General features: G+C 46.8%; 1 protein-coding gene across 1 annotated transcript in view; it reads right to left on the minus strand.

Annotated features, from left to right (window-relative positions):
* Nucleotides 1–847: 847 nt before the first annotated feature.
* Nucleotides 848–17,302, minus strand: part of fam222aa (family with sequence similarity 222 member Aa) — a gene marked incomplete at both ends in the record, with an annotated part of 45,461 nt that continues 29,006 nt past the window's right edge. The window contains 1 exon segment of the mRNA XM_083979591.1: nt 848–2,319. Within this exon segment, the coding sequence (XP_083835717.1) occupies nt 848–2,319 (1,472 nt within the window).

Below are 17,302 nucleotides of genomic sequence, written 5' to 3' on the forward strand. Positions count from 1 at the left end.
ATTTGAGACACTTTTCCCCATAGCAGCCAATGCATATAATATACCTACAAATATATAAAACAACAAAAAATAGGTTCAAGTTTTCAAGTTTCTTAAATATATCATATCCAAACTACCCAATTCCAAACTTCAAAGTTAACAAGATTCAAGCAGTGCAATTTATGTATCAATTATAACAGCAATAATAACTAATATTGTACTACCCTTTTAATTCAACCTTATGATACTTGTACATTACACCCGAGAACTGCCTATAGTCTTATTCTTCTCCTGTAAAAGTATCTGTATATGTGTGTTTATGTGTGCACTGTTACAGAGTTTTGGATTTGAGAGCAGCCCTAAACTTTGGCCCTTTTAAGACCATTTCAGTGACAACCTACACAGTAGCTTCATCCTTAGTATTTGCGAAGGGGAAACAAGTGCCATATGCACTTCATGTCACGCTATGATACTCGTCAAAAAAAGTCCAGGCAAGTAAAACAATTACAACAAAAAACAAACAAAAAAATCACAAAAAGAAACAAACAAACAAAAAAATAAAAACAGAAGAAAATCAATCCAAAATTCCTATTGGCAAACCACACAATGGAACATCTGGAGAATCTTGAAATCCCTTTTCTCTCCCACTGGCAAGCACTACCACCTTTCATATTGTGATTCCCACAGCCTGCCTTGAAAACCACCAAACCTAGGGTCACACAGCACAACAACTGCCCCTGTCTAAGCTCCCACACTAGTTAAAGCAGTGCCACTCGTAGCCCCAAAAAAAACATCTTGGTTCTTTCACTTTGATTTTCTTCACAAATTCACAAACTCTTGATTCTTTTCCTCCTCTTCTTCCCCCTCTCTATCTGTAAACAGGGAGGCGGATGTGTGCATGCTGGTGGTCTAACAGACGTGGCACAGACACAGTCTCGTAGCCTTTGCCAAGCATCTGCTCCTTGATGCAGGGTGGGTGGATGTCGTTGATCAGGTACTCCAGAGATTGCAAGCTGCTGCTCAGCACAGATGTGTTGCACATGCTCTTGCTGGGCAGGCTGCAGCACAAACCCCCACCGCTGTCTATAGCAGGGTGGTGATGGTGGTGGTAGTGGTGGTGGTGGTGGGGGTAGCCCATCTCTCTGTGCCCCGTGGCCGGCCCTCCTGTGGAGGTGCCCAAAAGCTCCTGGGTGTTGTAGCAGTCACTGTCAGGTGTCACTAGCACACTGTTCCATGGCGGCGCAAAGTATTGACCCACTGAGAAATTTCCATGCATGCCCACGCAGTTCAAAGGGGAAGAGCTGACTTTGTCCAGCCCGCCTCCTCCGCTGGCGCTGGCTGTCAGGTGGTACGGTCTGGAGGAGGAGGAGGACATTTGGGACGCCATGATCCCTCCCCCTGGAATGCAGGTTTCGGGAGACTTACTGATGGCGCCCCCTCCTCCGCTGCCTCCACTGTACATGCGGAGCACAGCCTGTTGTTGCTGCTGCTGCTGCTGTTGTTGATGTTGTTGCTGCTGCTTCTGCCAAAGAATGTAGTCCATACCGTCTGTGTACACGCCAGTCTTCATCGCCTCTGCGTTCTGAGACGGCAGCCCCGGCCCTGTGTACACCATGTTAGCCTGGGGTCCCATTCCCACCACGTAGCCTCCACCTGAGGAGCTAGAAGAGACCCCCATGACAGTCGTTCCCTGCTTGGAGGGGCTAGAATTTAATGAAGCAGTGGCAGCCCCTTGACACACCTGCTGCAAAGCCTGGGCCTGGCAATGCTGGTTGATCTGGTAGATGATGCTCTGGATGGAGGGGAGGTTGGACTGTGCGGGCAGGGCCAGGCCTCGGCCCCCTGTTACAGGAATCACTGAGCCAGCTACAGTGACATTCGGGGGAACTGACAGTCCGGGGCCTTCTGGAGGCTTTGAGGGCCCAGTGTGGTATACCATTTGGCCGTGGCCACTGGCTAAAGTGCTACTATTGGGGGGTGGGTATGGGGCAACAGCTATGTGGGCGGGAGAGAGCTTAGTCCGTCTGCCTTCAGAGTTCTTGAGGACACCCTTTGAAGGGACGAAGGTAGATGTTGACGACGACGACGACGAGCCACAGGCCTTGCCGATGGCGAGCAGACCCTGGTAGCCTCCCGTGTGGAGATGTGGGTAGGGACTATAGCGCTGCCCCGTGGTGTCATATCCATTCACAGTCCGGTTAAGGTGCTTGTGCTGGGGAACCCTGATGTTGGTGGGGAAGATCTTGATGGACAGGGGGTTGTTGGCCGTCTTCTGAGCGAAGGCGTCAAGTTCTGCCGCAGTGGGGTAGCGTGGAGAATGTGTGGGCACCAAAAGCTCACCTACAAGACAAACAGAGAAAAAGTATGAGGGAAAGGATTGAGATAAAAAAATTAAAAAAACATGCACACAGTCACACTTGAATTGCTGTTTATGTAGAGGCAGAGAACAGCAGACTGGTCGGGGGAGGGGGGGTTAATTACCAGAAATATCCAAGGAGCCGACAGCAATGGCAACCACAAAATCAGATCAATCAATCAATTGCAATAAGCACTACTTTGCTGCAACAGCAAAAACCTGGCAGCATTACAGAGACTACATCTAAAGTGCACACTACAAAATGTCAGTGTTTCTACAAGAGCAGGTGAATAAAACCAGATGTAAACAGCAGACATACTGCAGAACAATCCAAACAGAGTTTGCAAATTGTAAATCAGGGTTGACATTCATTTATGTCCCATCACTCCGCTCCTCCATTTGAGCTTTCTTTCCATCTCATTTTCACACCCTCCTGTGGAAGTTCATCCCTAGACAAATGGATCTTTTTAAAAACTCATTCTGTCAAAGCCTGGTACCTTAGGCGCTGTTAAATCAGTGCATTGTGAAATTAATTCGGACTCTCTTTAGCATTGAATTGGGTTAGCCTTGGATACCAGGCAAGGAGGGACAGAGGGGAGGGGATAAAAGCTTGTTTAATTGCAGTGGCACATTTGAGATTCATAAGTGGTATCACTTACTGGGTCTTACCCTTGGCCACAGAATTTCCACATTTATTCAATTCAGGAGTACGTGGAGAGACCCTCAGAAAAAAACCAATTAAACATCTACCGGGAATTACTAGCCTGGTTAAAGTGAACTATATCAGAGCAAGCCAAGTCAAGAATGCTTGACGGTTTGTGCGTCCATGAAATATTTCAATGATCAAGAGAAGCAGAATCATGCATTCTGTGCCCATGTGCTATTGATGGCCACAACATTTATGTATTTTAAATGAACAGAATAACACACTGTGGAAGAGACAAAAGGCAGGTGTATGCTCCTATCACAAAGGCTTTGCTATTAATGTTCACGTACAGTACATGCTCAGTTCCACTGTTTGCCATATGAAACCACTCCAGTTCCAAAATTCAATTCAACAGTGAACGTGGCAAGTGAGACTAGCAATAGCCCTTGCTCAATGAGCCAATGCTTGGGCATTGTGAATTGAGGTGGCAAACAGGAAAATGGCAATTTCTAAAAACCCCACCATGTGTCATTGTTTGGGGGCTGCACATAGAGGTGAGGGGCCGCGGTGAGATTGGATTTAAACGACATTATTCAGGCAATTTCATGGCTACTTAGCTCAGTGCAACAAAAAGGGTGGGGGGTTGGGAAAAGAACTCAATTTACAAGCAATATATCAGCTGCCACAAATGACTTGCAACCCCTTCAAAAATGACATTTTTATGCAAAAGCTAACAAAACGCAGAAAAATTAACTGCCATAACTGTGCCGTCAGCAAATGTCCTGGCGACCCAAGGAGTCTGCAGGGTGCAGCCTGCGACTAGGACTCACTCCATTTCCTTTCCTATTGCAAAATCATTTTAAAGAGACTCCACAGCCAAGTAGTCACAATTCTCATTCCTTTGCTTCCATTACAGATAGCATGGGGAGTTCATTTTAACAACCCCATGGGTCTCCCACTGTGAAAATGATTAAATCTACAAGATCCATATCATACAAGAAATAAATTGGGAATTTAACAGCAGAGACAAGAGAATGTAAATTTCTCAAGCCAAATTTCGTGCAAGACCTTTTCCAGTCAGTTTGGCTCATCCTGCAAACAACATGCTTTCTATATCAGAAACACTTGACTTCAAATTATGATTTAATTTGTAAAAACAAAACAAAAAGCCTGACATTAATGACTTAGTTCTAGTCGGAGCGAGGGAACCTGGTGCCATCCTAATGGGCTAGGCTGAGTGTGCCAGACCAGCCTATCTGAGATCTAACCAACCTTACTGAGGCAAAGCTCTGCTTCCCTGGTGACAGCAGTGCCATTTGCTTTGATGTTCTGACTTGCAGTGGAAAACTGACAGAAGACTTATTTCATTTGCTCAGAAGAGAAAAACATGCTCATTTCAAAGCACATTGCTGGTCCACATGCAAATGGAATGGCAGCATTTTTTCTGATCTTCTTTACATGAGGGCAAAAAAACATCTTTGATCATCACATGGTCTAAATGAGGAAAGATATGTGGCTTTCAGGCATATCAAGGGCCTGTGCCCTGCCGCCCCTACAAGCCCCCAGCTGCAATATGCCCATCATTCCACCTAATTACTGCCACATGAGAAAAAAAAAACTATAAAAACAGCCAGGAAATTCATTAAAGGGTGGCTAATTCTATTCCTTCTCACTGACTGAGTCCATATTTTCCATGCCTGAGCCTGCATTTCTTCTGAGAGAGACGAGGGAGCCCTCTCCCTCCGTCTTTTCCCAGCTTGGCCCTTGTTTGTCAATAGGCAGAGCCTTTGGCACACCAACCTGGCATCAAAGGGTTTCACACTTCACAGGCCACAGGGATTAGAGGCCTTTCAGGCCTACAAAACCCATCTCAGCTCCACAAAGGCTTCCGGTTATTAGAACCCACAGGCATAAAGGAAGAAGAGGAGGAGGAGGAGGCAAATGAGCATCTGGATGCTTCTGATTCCAGCTTCTTCTTTAAAAAGTTCCATGGTATAAATTTTATAGCAAAGTTGATTACAGTAAGTATGGCCACAAACCGGGGCGTAATTTCACTCTCATACACACACTGTGTGTTTGATGTGCAGGGTCTCCACATCTCTCTCCTCCAGAGCAGTAAGTCTATAAGGGAGGACATGGAGGTTAAAGGAGAGAGTCTCTTTTTAGGCTGACGCTCTGTGACTTATTGGTTTAGGCTGCAGTAGATCATAGCTATGAGCAGCAGCATACAGATGGTGCTGGCTGATAAACACCCTCTGAGGCAGCCAGCACTGCCCCTTTTGTGTGAGCCCTCACCTCCTCATAAGGCAGGGGGTTTCCTGCACCTGTGCACATTCTCCAGCGTGGATCATGCATGCAAACGCAACACATGAAAACAGAGGCATAAACACACACACATACACACGCGCACACACAAACCTGCATCTGCAGTTGTGTGTCTCATTTGCCATCAGTGGAGCATGTTGTTATCCTCTGCTCAGCGCTCTCTCATGAAATGTAGGGCAGGGACAACAACAGGTGCCTGTGCGGGCGACAGCCTGCAATGCCTCCTGGGCTAAATGCTTCACACTCGCTTCATTTCGACATGCGACAGCCTTGTAAGGATTAATTATTTCCCCTGGGGATGGAAGAATATGCTTTTTCCCTTCCTGAGAGCAGGAGGCTATGTGCACTCCCAAGCACATGAAACAGCTTATAGTAAATGAACAGGGGAACCTGGGCTAGCACTGCTTTTGCAATAAGCAAGAAAAAAAACTTTCACATGAAAGGAATGTAAACAAACAAAGAATATGATTGAACTTCATTGGAGATGAGATAAAAGCTCAGGCAAACACATGCATTAGTTCTGAGAGATCACGCGCCAGGGAGCGGAGATGGCAGGGAGGCAATTAATGGGCTGACCTTCGTCCTTAATCACCCAGTGCCTGGCACACAATGCCCATGTGTCAGAGCAGCACATCTCTAAATGCCATCCCTCATTAGCACGATGCACGCAGTGAGAGAGGCTATCTGTGCAGCGTTACACTCTCCAGCGGTCAGACAGAGATAGCAAGGCTGGGATAGGATAACATGGCAGCACCGAGCCGGACTGAGCTGCAGTAGGCCATGATATGATCTAGAAATCCCATTTCACTTGGAGGATGGGCACTCTCCTTTCTCTCCATTTTTGATTGGCATGAAACTCCCCAAGCGCAACGTCCTTGGTGTACTCAGTTCTGTCACTGTGATTGCGTGTGTGCTTTTGTGTATGCATGTGTGTGTGTGCGTGTGTGTGCACATCTGTGTGCATTTGGTGAAGGGGGTACCCAATTCTGAACACTCAATTAACACTCCTTTAATTAGCCAGCAGTACATTTTGAATTCTGATGAACTAATTTTCTTGGTGTGAGGGTGAAGGAGGCGGTGGAAGCGGCTGGGGGGTGGGGGCGGGGGGAGGGGGCTCTGGTAAAGATGAGGTCCACTGGGTACAAAACAGCAATAAAGAGGGAACTGGTTAGATTAGACTGTAAAAAATCCATTAAATTCTGTGCACTTCTTCCAAGTGAGAGGTCAAATTGTGTTGATCACAAGAAGCAAAGGCAGACACGGAGAGTATGAGAGCAGGGAGTTAGGTGAGGAGGGGGCAAGGAGGGGGAGGTGGGTGGGGTGGGCAAGCAACGGAGGAAAAAAAAAAAGAGAGGAGATAGGGAGTCAGAGACTGTGTGAGAGTGCAGCACCAAATCCAGAAGACCATGAGAATGCTTTGCATTTTAATTAAGGTTTAAATGAATAAGCAGAGGAAAAAGTCTGAGAGAACTGCCAGAAATGCCCATTTATTAGTGTTCCAAGTGTTCTGAAATTATGAGCAGGTTGGAGAAGTTTCTTCTTATTAGTGGAGAAAATGCTCCAGCACATCAAAAAGCCCTCAGCGTTTCCTCACTCACTCCTGCAAGTCTGTATCCCTCCTTACCGCACGCTTTGATCCCCTCTGACCATGTTCAATGGTGAGCGGGAGGTGGGGTGGGGGAGTGGGGGGCTTGTTTAGATGAAGGGAAAGGAGCGTTCGGTTGAACTGCAATTAAGTTTTCACAGAACAACGAGTGCATAATACATACAAACTCCAGCCAAACACAGAGCGCAGTCTGTGATGAGGTTAGGGCAAACACCAGGCATTGAGATTACCAGACAGATGAAAGACAACAAGGGGTCAGGTTCAGTCCAGGCTCTCCCTGAGCCCCTTCCCCTGAGAGCGACCGTCCCTGTTAAATGTGTGTGAGCCACGAGACTTAAGCTGCTGAGCTCATCATGCAGCTAGTATATATGCTGGGTCTTTTTTTTGTCTCTCTCTTTTTGAGAATTGCATGCAACAAAGGTTCCTAACAGGATTCAGAAACTGGCGATTCTTCAATTATGTGACCTCTGGGCCAGCGGGACGCCCCTTTTTGTCCACAGTCTAGTACCACATTCCACCATTAATGGCCATTTTGCCCTTAACCTCACTGTAATGAAGTTAATCAAATTAATAATTCATGGCCAAAGCAGTTTTCAAATCCTTTACGTCAAAACCCCTTAGCTTGGAAAAAGTCTGACCCGTCAAATGTGTTGCAGCTGATATCCAGCAGCATTGTCCCATGGAAGAACCCTCGACCTCTGACTATTGTTTAGCTCTTAGCAGATAGGATCAGGGTCTATGACATAGTCTCTCCATCTCCGTTAGCTGCTGTAAAAGGACAGGCAGGCGAGGAGGGGCTACCCAGAGGCTGCTTCACGTCCTGAACAATACCTGCCTTGTGCTAATGGAGGTGTCATCTGGCACAGGGCTGATTAGTCAGCGATTACAGCCAGGCCTCAATTGCCGTGACAACTGCTGCAAACACAATGGGCCCTGATAGAGCCAGCTGTTTGGTCCTCTGCAATTAACCCTGCATCCCACTCGTCTCCGGCAGTGTGCTGCCTCTAATTGACTATTGGGCTCACAAAGCAGGGGCTGTCGGCCAGACCCCCTGGACATAGCCCCCCGCCCCTCTGCCGAGGTAGAGATGATAATAATAGAGGCGTCCTGTTGGCCTCGGCCGCCAGTCAATCAAAGCCTCAGTGCCCCACAGGAGCTTCCTGAGGAGAGAGAGAGCGGAGGAAGCACATGTATGAGCCAGTGATCAACAGGGAAGAGCAGCCTTGCAGGGGGCAGACATGTTGAATATGCCCTCAGCCAGAGTGCTAATCAATTCAAGTGCACGTGAAGGCAAAGGAACCCTGCTGCTTGCTTGATATCAGAAAAGCCATTTTTAGGAACACTCATCTCCCTCTGTTCATCTCAAGGCTGATTTTCTGTGCAACAACACAGGGAGGCAAAAAAAATCAAGGAAATTATTTGTCAGGCCTTTGCTATCTATAATTACAAAGATAAAAATCAAACTGTAGTGATTTCTCAGAGGATAGAGCTGTCTGAATTCACAGCTGCTTGTGTCATCACAATCATCAAACAACGCCATGTTGTAAGACAGCCGGGAAAAAAAGTGCTCTTCACCTCAATCCTCTCTCTCTAGATTTGTCTTTAAACAGGTCATAGTCACATACAGTTACTTTTCAATCAAACACCAGACACTAAATAACAAGAAAATTGGGCATTTAAACTGATGAATCACCATGTAAATAGAAGCAGTAGTTGGACAACATTTTTCAATGCTGGGTGCCATACTGCAACCACATATTGGACTTTTAACCTGCCAACATGTTTCACAAATAGCAAAGAGGATAATGAGAATGTTAAAGCAATCTGCACACTGATCCTTCACAGGCACGCAGACATGGCACAATGTCAAAAATGGATTTAATCATTAAAAGAGAGTTAAAAAAAACTTGGATGAAACTCCTAAATCTAATCTTTCATTTCATTAAAGCCAATCTCATCTAAGATTTAATCTCTCTATTTCCTACACAAGCAGATAGAAGAAATACCAAACTGAGAGCCTAATTTTGGCTTCCTCCTCACACAGGCTGCGGCATGAGGTCATATAGTGAGCCTGCAGTGAGGCAGTACACGTGTGTGGTTAATACGGTACACTGAGACAGATAAGGTCCACAGGTGCAGATGACACCACGGAGGAGCAGAAGAAAAACAAGATCTGTCCTCACTTTCCATGCAAAATGTTTGTCTGTTAATATAATCATTCTTTTACAGTCTCACGTGTGTGTATAATGTGATGGTGGACAATGTGTCCAATCAAAACTGCTAATTGGGTTCAAATTATAAAAGCTTTCCTCCCAAGAAAAGTGAAATATTATACCACCAGAGCACTGTCATGTTTACATTTTCTCGTTAGAATTTATCTCTAAAGCCAGATGTTACTGAATCAGCCATGAAAATTAATTAGCTGGTTTGATGTGGCAACCCCATGCTCCTTCCAGACAGACCTGGCTTTTATGGGCTGTAGGGGAAATTACTGAGAATTGATTGATCCTGAAGGACTCCTCTGTACACATGGCCTGACACACACACACACACACACACACACACACACACACACACACACACACACACACACACACACACACACACACACACACACACACACACACACACACACACACACACACACACACACACACACACACACACACACACACACACACACACACACACACACACACACACACACACACACACACACACACACAACGATGGCTGATTCAAAAATTTAAACCTCCAGATGAACCTGACATCCTTTCTCTTTAGCAGCTACAACACTGATAACCATTAATTGTCAAAAACCATAAAGCCAATTAAGCTGCAAACCTGCTCCTTTATTTATCATTTTAAAAAGCAGGTGAATAAACATGAAACACTTCAAATCAGGTGGAGACACAAGGACAAATCTCAACCTTCTGTGCTCTGTGACCTCCAAAATCCACCACTCGCTGAAACAACAGTTGCATGATGTACGTATAACGCATTGACATTACAAACACTTGAATTTCCCTCTGCACATCTCTTGTTCGTTTACTGCTCCTTCTCTTTTTCACCCTCTTTTCCCTCCTCTCTTTATCTCTTTGTGCTCCTCCTTTGCTCTTTGCTCCCCCTCTCTGTCTCTTCATCCCCCTCTCTGTCTCTTCCGTCTCCCTCTCTGAGTAAGTGAGTTTCATCTGGGGTGCTTGCCGGGCGAAATTACCTCAGGGCGAACACTTTATTATCTGTAGTCAAAGCGTCACCACAAATACCATTCTACACACACAAGTGTCACTTTCCATTTGTCTGCACTCTGGCTGCATTAGCAGAGCCTAGCCAGCCCAGAGCCTCGTCTCAAACACGCCCGGCAGAAGAAAACTAACAGCGTGGGAAAGCACTCGTCCTGCATTCCTGCCCCATTAACACCACTGGCACCACCGGAGCAGACCTACTGCCACTCAGGGGAATCAAAAACATTATCATCAGCACTACCCTTTGTGAAGATGGCTTATGAAAAAACAAAAAGAGAAAGATATTTAGGCACACATTTTAAAGCCTTTAGTTCTCTGTCATGCATGCTATGATAGAGAAGGATCCACCCTCTCTGTTCAAATCCCCGCACGTGTTCATTACTGACAATCTAGCTGAGCGTCCAGCAGAAACAACACCAGCGGGCAGTTTACGCCCTCTTTGAGCCATGTAGGAATGCGGGCCAGCCGTGGCCATGTCAGGCCCTCTGTAGGACACCCATGCACCAAACAAACACAGAAACTGGGGCAACATGTTTACCTCACACTACACGCCGCACTACGTAAACAAAAACGGCCAAACAAAAAGAACCAGCTCAATGTTTGTTCCTATGGCAGCCACCCCCCACCCCTCTCCATTAAAAAAGGGCATTTCAATGGAATAATATCAACACTGAGAGTTTCACACTGTGAACAGAGCCCCCCTCACAGCCACGACCTCATTTTAGAGTTTCACCAGGCCCTTTCCGTTTGCAATAATTTATGGGCCTGGATGGGCAACATAATGGATTATAAATGGAAAAAATAACTATATTCATCACAAAACTGCTCACTGTTTAATAATCAAGTCTGGCTAAAGGGCTTAGTGGAGTGTATGGTTCTATATAGATGAGGGGGCTGAGGCCCTGGTTTGTGGGCAGCCTGTGATGAGCCAGCCCTCGGGCCTGCCTGGGCCACCCTCATTGTGCATACAGCATGGTCTAGAAAGCAGAGCTTTATCAGCAAATACCCCGAGTCAGCACAAGCAGTGGGGTGGTTATGCATTGCGACTGGCACACCAGCCGATATTGTCATGTGCGATTAGGCCTGTGCTCATGGGCCTGTGAACTCATTCCTATGGCATCAGAGTCAGTCCCTCCCCCTACTCACCTCCATTTATATCCTGCTTCTATGCTGCCCTTTCCTCTTTATCTATGTTTTTCTATTTTACATTCAACGCTGCCACTTCACAATACACCTTCAATAGATGTCGTGACTAGCTGTGCTCCAGTGTAAATAAATAGATACAAAGTGAAAATAATGACAGCAGGTTAGGCTGGTTTGATTTTCCAAATAAATCTCTGCAGCTTAGTTAGGTCCATCAGGCACAGTCATCTACAAGTTAGATCTAGCCGGTGCACAAAGAAGCGGCCGGTGCCAGAGTTGTTTTGTCTCGGGGCACCTCTGCAGATGACAAGGATGATAGGAAAAAGACAGATAAACTGTGAGGATAGTTATGGGGAAACATCACAAAAAGGAAACAGAGATTAAACCGTTCAGTGATGAGGCAAAGAGCAAAGCAGGACGCAGAGACAAGAATGAAACACAACAAGCTAAAATCTTGACCTGAAAGATTTATGTCAAACCCCCCCATTCCCGTCTGTAAGAGAATATGCCGCGCTGTGACAATATTTTCTTACATGTACAGCTAAGAGCCAGCAGCATTCACAGTCATGCACAAACTCAAATGGACACAGTAACAACACAAACACACACACAGGTTTAGAGTAAAGGACCCCAGAGGTAGAGATTGTGAGTGCATACAGAGATAAGAAAAGGAACCAGAGCAGAGAGCAGCAAGGATGGAAAAAAAGGGGAGCGAGTGGGAGAGATGAGGGGAGGCTGGAGGCGCCTGGGCAGGCCTGTCAGACTGGAGGAAGTGCTGGTGCACAGGCCTGCAGGTAAATGGAAGAAGAAAGGCGCCTGCAGGCTGCCTGAGGCAAGCCCGGGCCCTTCTGTTCTATCATTTAGGAGACAAGTCCTCCACTGATTCCCAATTAATATTTAACACTGCACAGACAACAAGGCACTCCGCTGCAGTACACATGCCAACGAGAGCAGAGGAGAGGAGAGGAGAGGAGAGGAGAGGAGAGGAGAGGAGAGGAGAGGAGAGGAGAGGAGAGGAGAGGAGAGGAGAGGAGGAGAAGAGAGACGGAGAGGAGAGAAGGAGAGGGGAAGAGAGACGGAGAGGAGAGGAGAGGAGAGGAGAGGAGAGGAGAGGAGAGGAGAGGAGAGGAGAGGAGAGGAAACTTAAATTTTCAAGATGGAAAGCTATTTTGAAAGATTTAATGTCAGTGGTTCAGTGTTCAGCAGAGGCAACATGTTTTAATTAAAGTATTCCTTAAAGGTGAAGCCTGCATTGTTTCTTATTTAATATAGCATCATTTATCCAGCTATTGGACCGTGGTGAAACATCAGAACAGTACATTTATTGCATAGATCTGCTCTCCAGATTCTATCAGTGAGAGGTATTTTGAGGTTTGCTGGGTCACACCTCACTGGCTGACAGCGCCAACACACTCCTCTATCACTTCATTAACAAAAAACAAGTTACCTGATGGGTCAAAAACATTTTCACTGCCTAGCAACAACAGAAAGGCATAAACAACTTGGTGCTCCATGGTAGACATTGGGTTTGTTATGTCTCCTCTATCGGGTGAGGGGTGTTGAGAACTGGCTGTTAGAAATCTGTGCAAAGGCGAATACTGTAGAAGTCAAGGTTCAGAGTTGGAGCTGGCATCAAGAGGTCAGCGAAAAAAAAGCACGCCCTAACCCTAAACCTACAATCCAGCAAATTAAACTCACCATTTCTGTAACCTAAAATGACGGAACACCCAATGCATGTCAAGATGAGAATGAGCCTGAGGAGCAAACCGCAGGAACTGTAGTTAAATGTCCCACTGGAGCAATGATTTCAACATTGCACTGTGGTCTGCTTCCTCTGCCAAACCCTCTGCACTATTAGAGTAGACTGAAAAACCACAGCCAAGGATGGTTTTAAAATTTGGTGCAAGTTCATGGCTGATTCGGACCAAAACATCAAACTCTACAGCTTTAATTTGTTCACACATAAACTTCTTAAGCATTTTCCCAGCATAACAGCTCTCCTTAGAGGATCCATATAGAAACCAACACACTGATCAATATTCACCTTCTGTGAATTTCAATCATGGCCGAGAGGTTGAAATGTATGAGCCAGCTCACTGAAGTTGAAAATAACCGGCACAAATATGGAAGAAGTCATTTCTGGGGGTAAGGTTGTAGCTCTCTAGGAAATGAGGGTGAATTTCCTCTTTTTAATTCAAAACAATAATATTTGTTTAACAGAGGCTGTGGCTCATTAGGTCGTCGACTATTTAGAGGGTTGGTAGTTCGATCCCTGGCTTAATGCTGTATGGTTTATACGTATAACTGTCTGCATAAATGTGGTAGGTATTATAAAGCATGCTGACTGGTTAGAAAATAGCCTTTTAAGTTCAGGTCCATTATCCATATACATAGATAAAATATATATTTGGACCTCTCTACATGTGCTGTTTTGTCCTAGTGATTTGGATGGACTGACAAAATAGGAAAACAGTCATAAAAGACTGGAAATCTACTGTCCGGCAACCTGGCCTCCTACTTATGCACTTTGTGAGTTTGAATTTTGGACCATAGCTACATTTATATTTAGAGTTTTATAATGAAGAGCCCACTCAAAAACTCCTGCTAGGAGTGTGCAACACCTCCTCACTGCCTCTCCTGGTCAGTCTGTGGTGGGCTCGGCTCTGAGATGGCACAGGCCGTGTGTCATTTCCTGTGGGACAGCAAGGGACTGTGGACACTTACATCCCCCATCCCACCCCCAGTCCCTGGCAGGCGAAGACAGAGGGTTTCGATGCCTTGCACCTGGGATGCCCAAATGCCAGCTCAGAAGCTTTGGAACCAGGAACCTGTTTTTCAACCCAAATCCTGCTGTGACCAAAACTAAAGCAGAGCCCCTCTTCCTCAAGCTCACCTCCCAAGGCAATAAGATTGCTTCACCCCCCGTGCTCACAGCAGAAGGCAGAGGGCAGAGGGAAGGCATGGCACTGTGGGATGCCACCAGCCGGAAATGATCCTCTGTGTGCCAGCGCTGAGACACCAACACGACAGAGGAGGCTGTAGTATGCATGAGGTAAGACTAGTACAACCAATATCACATGGCTGTCTCCCTGAAATACACTGCAACTCTTTTAATACTCTGGATTTTGCAATATAGCAATGTGATGAAAGTATGAATGATATATTTCATGTGGCTATGCAAACCCAGCAAGCTCCAAAATGAGATTGCATAAGTAGACATCCAGGGCGAGGTATGGAGGCCATAGATAGCTGTCAATCACCTTTTCACCGTGAAAAATACCTTGTGACCTCTGCTTCCCTGCTGCAGACTGTGGAATAATGACAGTCTCTGTGGGCACTCCGTGGAATTCGAAATGGGAGTTAGAAACAAGGTAGTTCAATCAGCGGGAAAAGGTCAAGTGCATGCAGATCCTCTCTCTCTCCCCCGCTCCGTCTCTGTTCCTTTTCCCCCAGTTCCACTTTATGCCCCCCACCTCCAGGGTACTGAGGCAATCAGGGTAAAGGTTGTTATTTCTGCTGCTGCTGCTCGCGACCACTTTTAAATATTCAACTGGAAACGCTCGCGCCTCTTTTCTTTTTCTTTTTTTCCCCCCTCCTTATACACAATGACATCCATTGGAGTTTCATGCTGCAATTTGGGTTAATTCAGCTGTTATGTCTCTCACCACCTCAAACAACAGTGGCGGAGAGGTGGCTGGAGGTCATTACCTGAGCATATTCCCCTCTTGCTGCTGCTGGAGCTTAGGAAGAGAGGCTGCTAAAAGGAAAGCAAACTAATGGCTCCGGCAGCTCTGCCTGCAGAGGCACGGGGCTATTAGGAAAACTACAATCCCCAGGTGAACCTCCATGTCATGTCCTGAGGCTATGTGTGACAAGGCCAGGTTGTCTCTGTCGATCAAGCTCTAAGAGGGCTGAACCAGGCCTGACATAGCATGAACCTGGGATATCAAGCCTTCTGGGAACTTCTCATCTACACCTGGCTGATTGGCACCTCCGGCCTCCTGGGTGGTGTCACAGAGGGTTATGGCTGCAGGTGTTCTCATATGTGTGTGTGCGCGGGTGTGTGCATGTTTCTGCTACGAGGCAGATTTGGGGACAAATTCTAGACGACACGCCGGCTGACTGGGGACATTCAAGTAGGAACAAAACTTGTTTCTCAAGTTTGATTTCACCACAATTGCATTAATCATGCTGTGAAATACTTTGTGGCTCAATTTGGGTCATTGAAATGCCTCCAAAAGTATGTGAAATCACTGTGTGTATAAGAGTTACAGTCAAGGCACTGCTGGGGTAACAGACATAAGGGAACGCCAAGGTTTAGCCCAAAGCGTGATTCAATCACAGGACAAATATGGGAGTGGCAGTGTGCTGTGTGGTTTACCAAGGCAGAACCTGCAGTTGGTCTGGATAAAGAACTCACACATGAACACCCAGTGTGAGGAAAGCGATGGTAGAAAATGTCATGCTGGCAAAAATGTATCTGCCGCATAATAAACAGACATATCAAAACCTGCTGAAACCTGAAATCTGATATTATTTTGGAAAATAACCAGGTAGAAATATCCCCATCAACCAGTCAATTGAGGGAATCGGGACCAGTTATTCTTTAGCTGACATGTGGCAAAGTAATTGCTGTCTGGGCCGGGGAGGAGGAGGCAGGGCAGTGGTGGGGGCTGCTGGGCCTCCTGTCCAGCCGTCTCAGTGTTACTCATCACTGGACTGGTGCACCTCCCTCTCCCCTCCAGGAGCTGAGGGCTGTTGTGCTCACCCCTGCTCCCCGGACCTTCAGACACACACAGTTGAGAAGAGCGACCAAGGAAAGAGATGGGTAGCGAGGGAGGTCGCCGCTGGCTGAGGGTGGCCAGGGTCAGCGGCATCCATTCACCCCGATCCCCCTGCAGGGCTTTTCTCTCTCATCTGTCTGGATGGGTGCCCTCTCTCTGGGGCACGACACGATGAGAGGCCCTGGCTCCGCTGCCGTTCCTGCCTTTCATGTCTCCATCTAGGGCAGTGGTAGAGAGACATGGAGGGGAGGACGAAGGAGGGGGCAAGCTACAAATGTCACCCATAAGGGGGGATTTAATTAAAAATGACAGGGGCTGGCGCTGGAGAGTGCAGCCACATATGCGCGGAATTTGGGCGCACTGAAAGCAAGTGCCTATGATTTATAATTCAAGTAATGCTCTGCACTCCTTTTAATTCTACGGCCAAAGAAAAAAATATCAAAAGGCCGCCCCTGTGAGGCTAATCCAATATGATATTTTTAAGGGCAGGCGGTCAATGGCTTTTTGAAAAGCCAGCTTCTCTGTCTCCCTTTCTGCTTCTCTCTCTCTTCTCCACTTGTCTGTCTTTCCCCATCTCCCTCCGCCCGCTCCCTCCTTTCCCTCCCCTGCACTCTCTGCTCTACAGTACCTCACCCCACCCCCCCGAGCCCAGACACAGAGTGGGCTGTGATAATGGAAACATCCCGCTCTCCGCCTCCCGTTTCTCCCGCTAAGCTCTGTGCGCTTGGGGGAAATTGATTGTCTGGCGAGCCGATCTGAACGCTTCCAGCTGATGGTAGAGCCAGTTAAGTCCTTTTTTATTGAGGGTATGAGGGATTTTTAATGGGAGTCGCATCAATGAACTGTGCAGCCACTCGGAATCTGCATGCAGGGGCTTTTTCTAAAACCCTCCTCACCCTCTCATCCCAACTGCTCTGCCACCCCCAGTCCCCCATATACACACACAAACACAGACACACACAACTTTTGTGTAAAGGACAACACATGCAAATTGCACAGCTCACCTCCACCTCACTCACAGGTAATCCCCCCCGCCGCCTGTGCTTTCACTCACTCTCTATTTGAGGGGTAAAATCTGGTATTCAGCCTCCTGTTGAGAACCCAGGTCACCTTACCCACAGCCCCCTTCCACGTTGGCACAAACTGGGCCATGAACAATCAATCATGGGGACCTGCTCAGCATGGTGACCTGAGTGCGCCCACTTCTGGAGCCAGACC

Source organism: Trachurus trachurus (assembly GCF_905171665.1).
Source record: "Trachurus trachurus genome assembly, chromosome: 9".
NCBI lineage: Eukaryota > Metazoa > Chordata > Actinopteri > Carangiformes > Carangidae > Trachurus > Trachurus trachurus.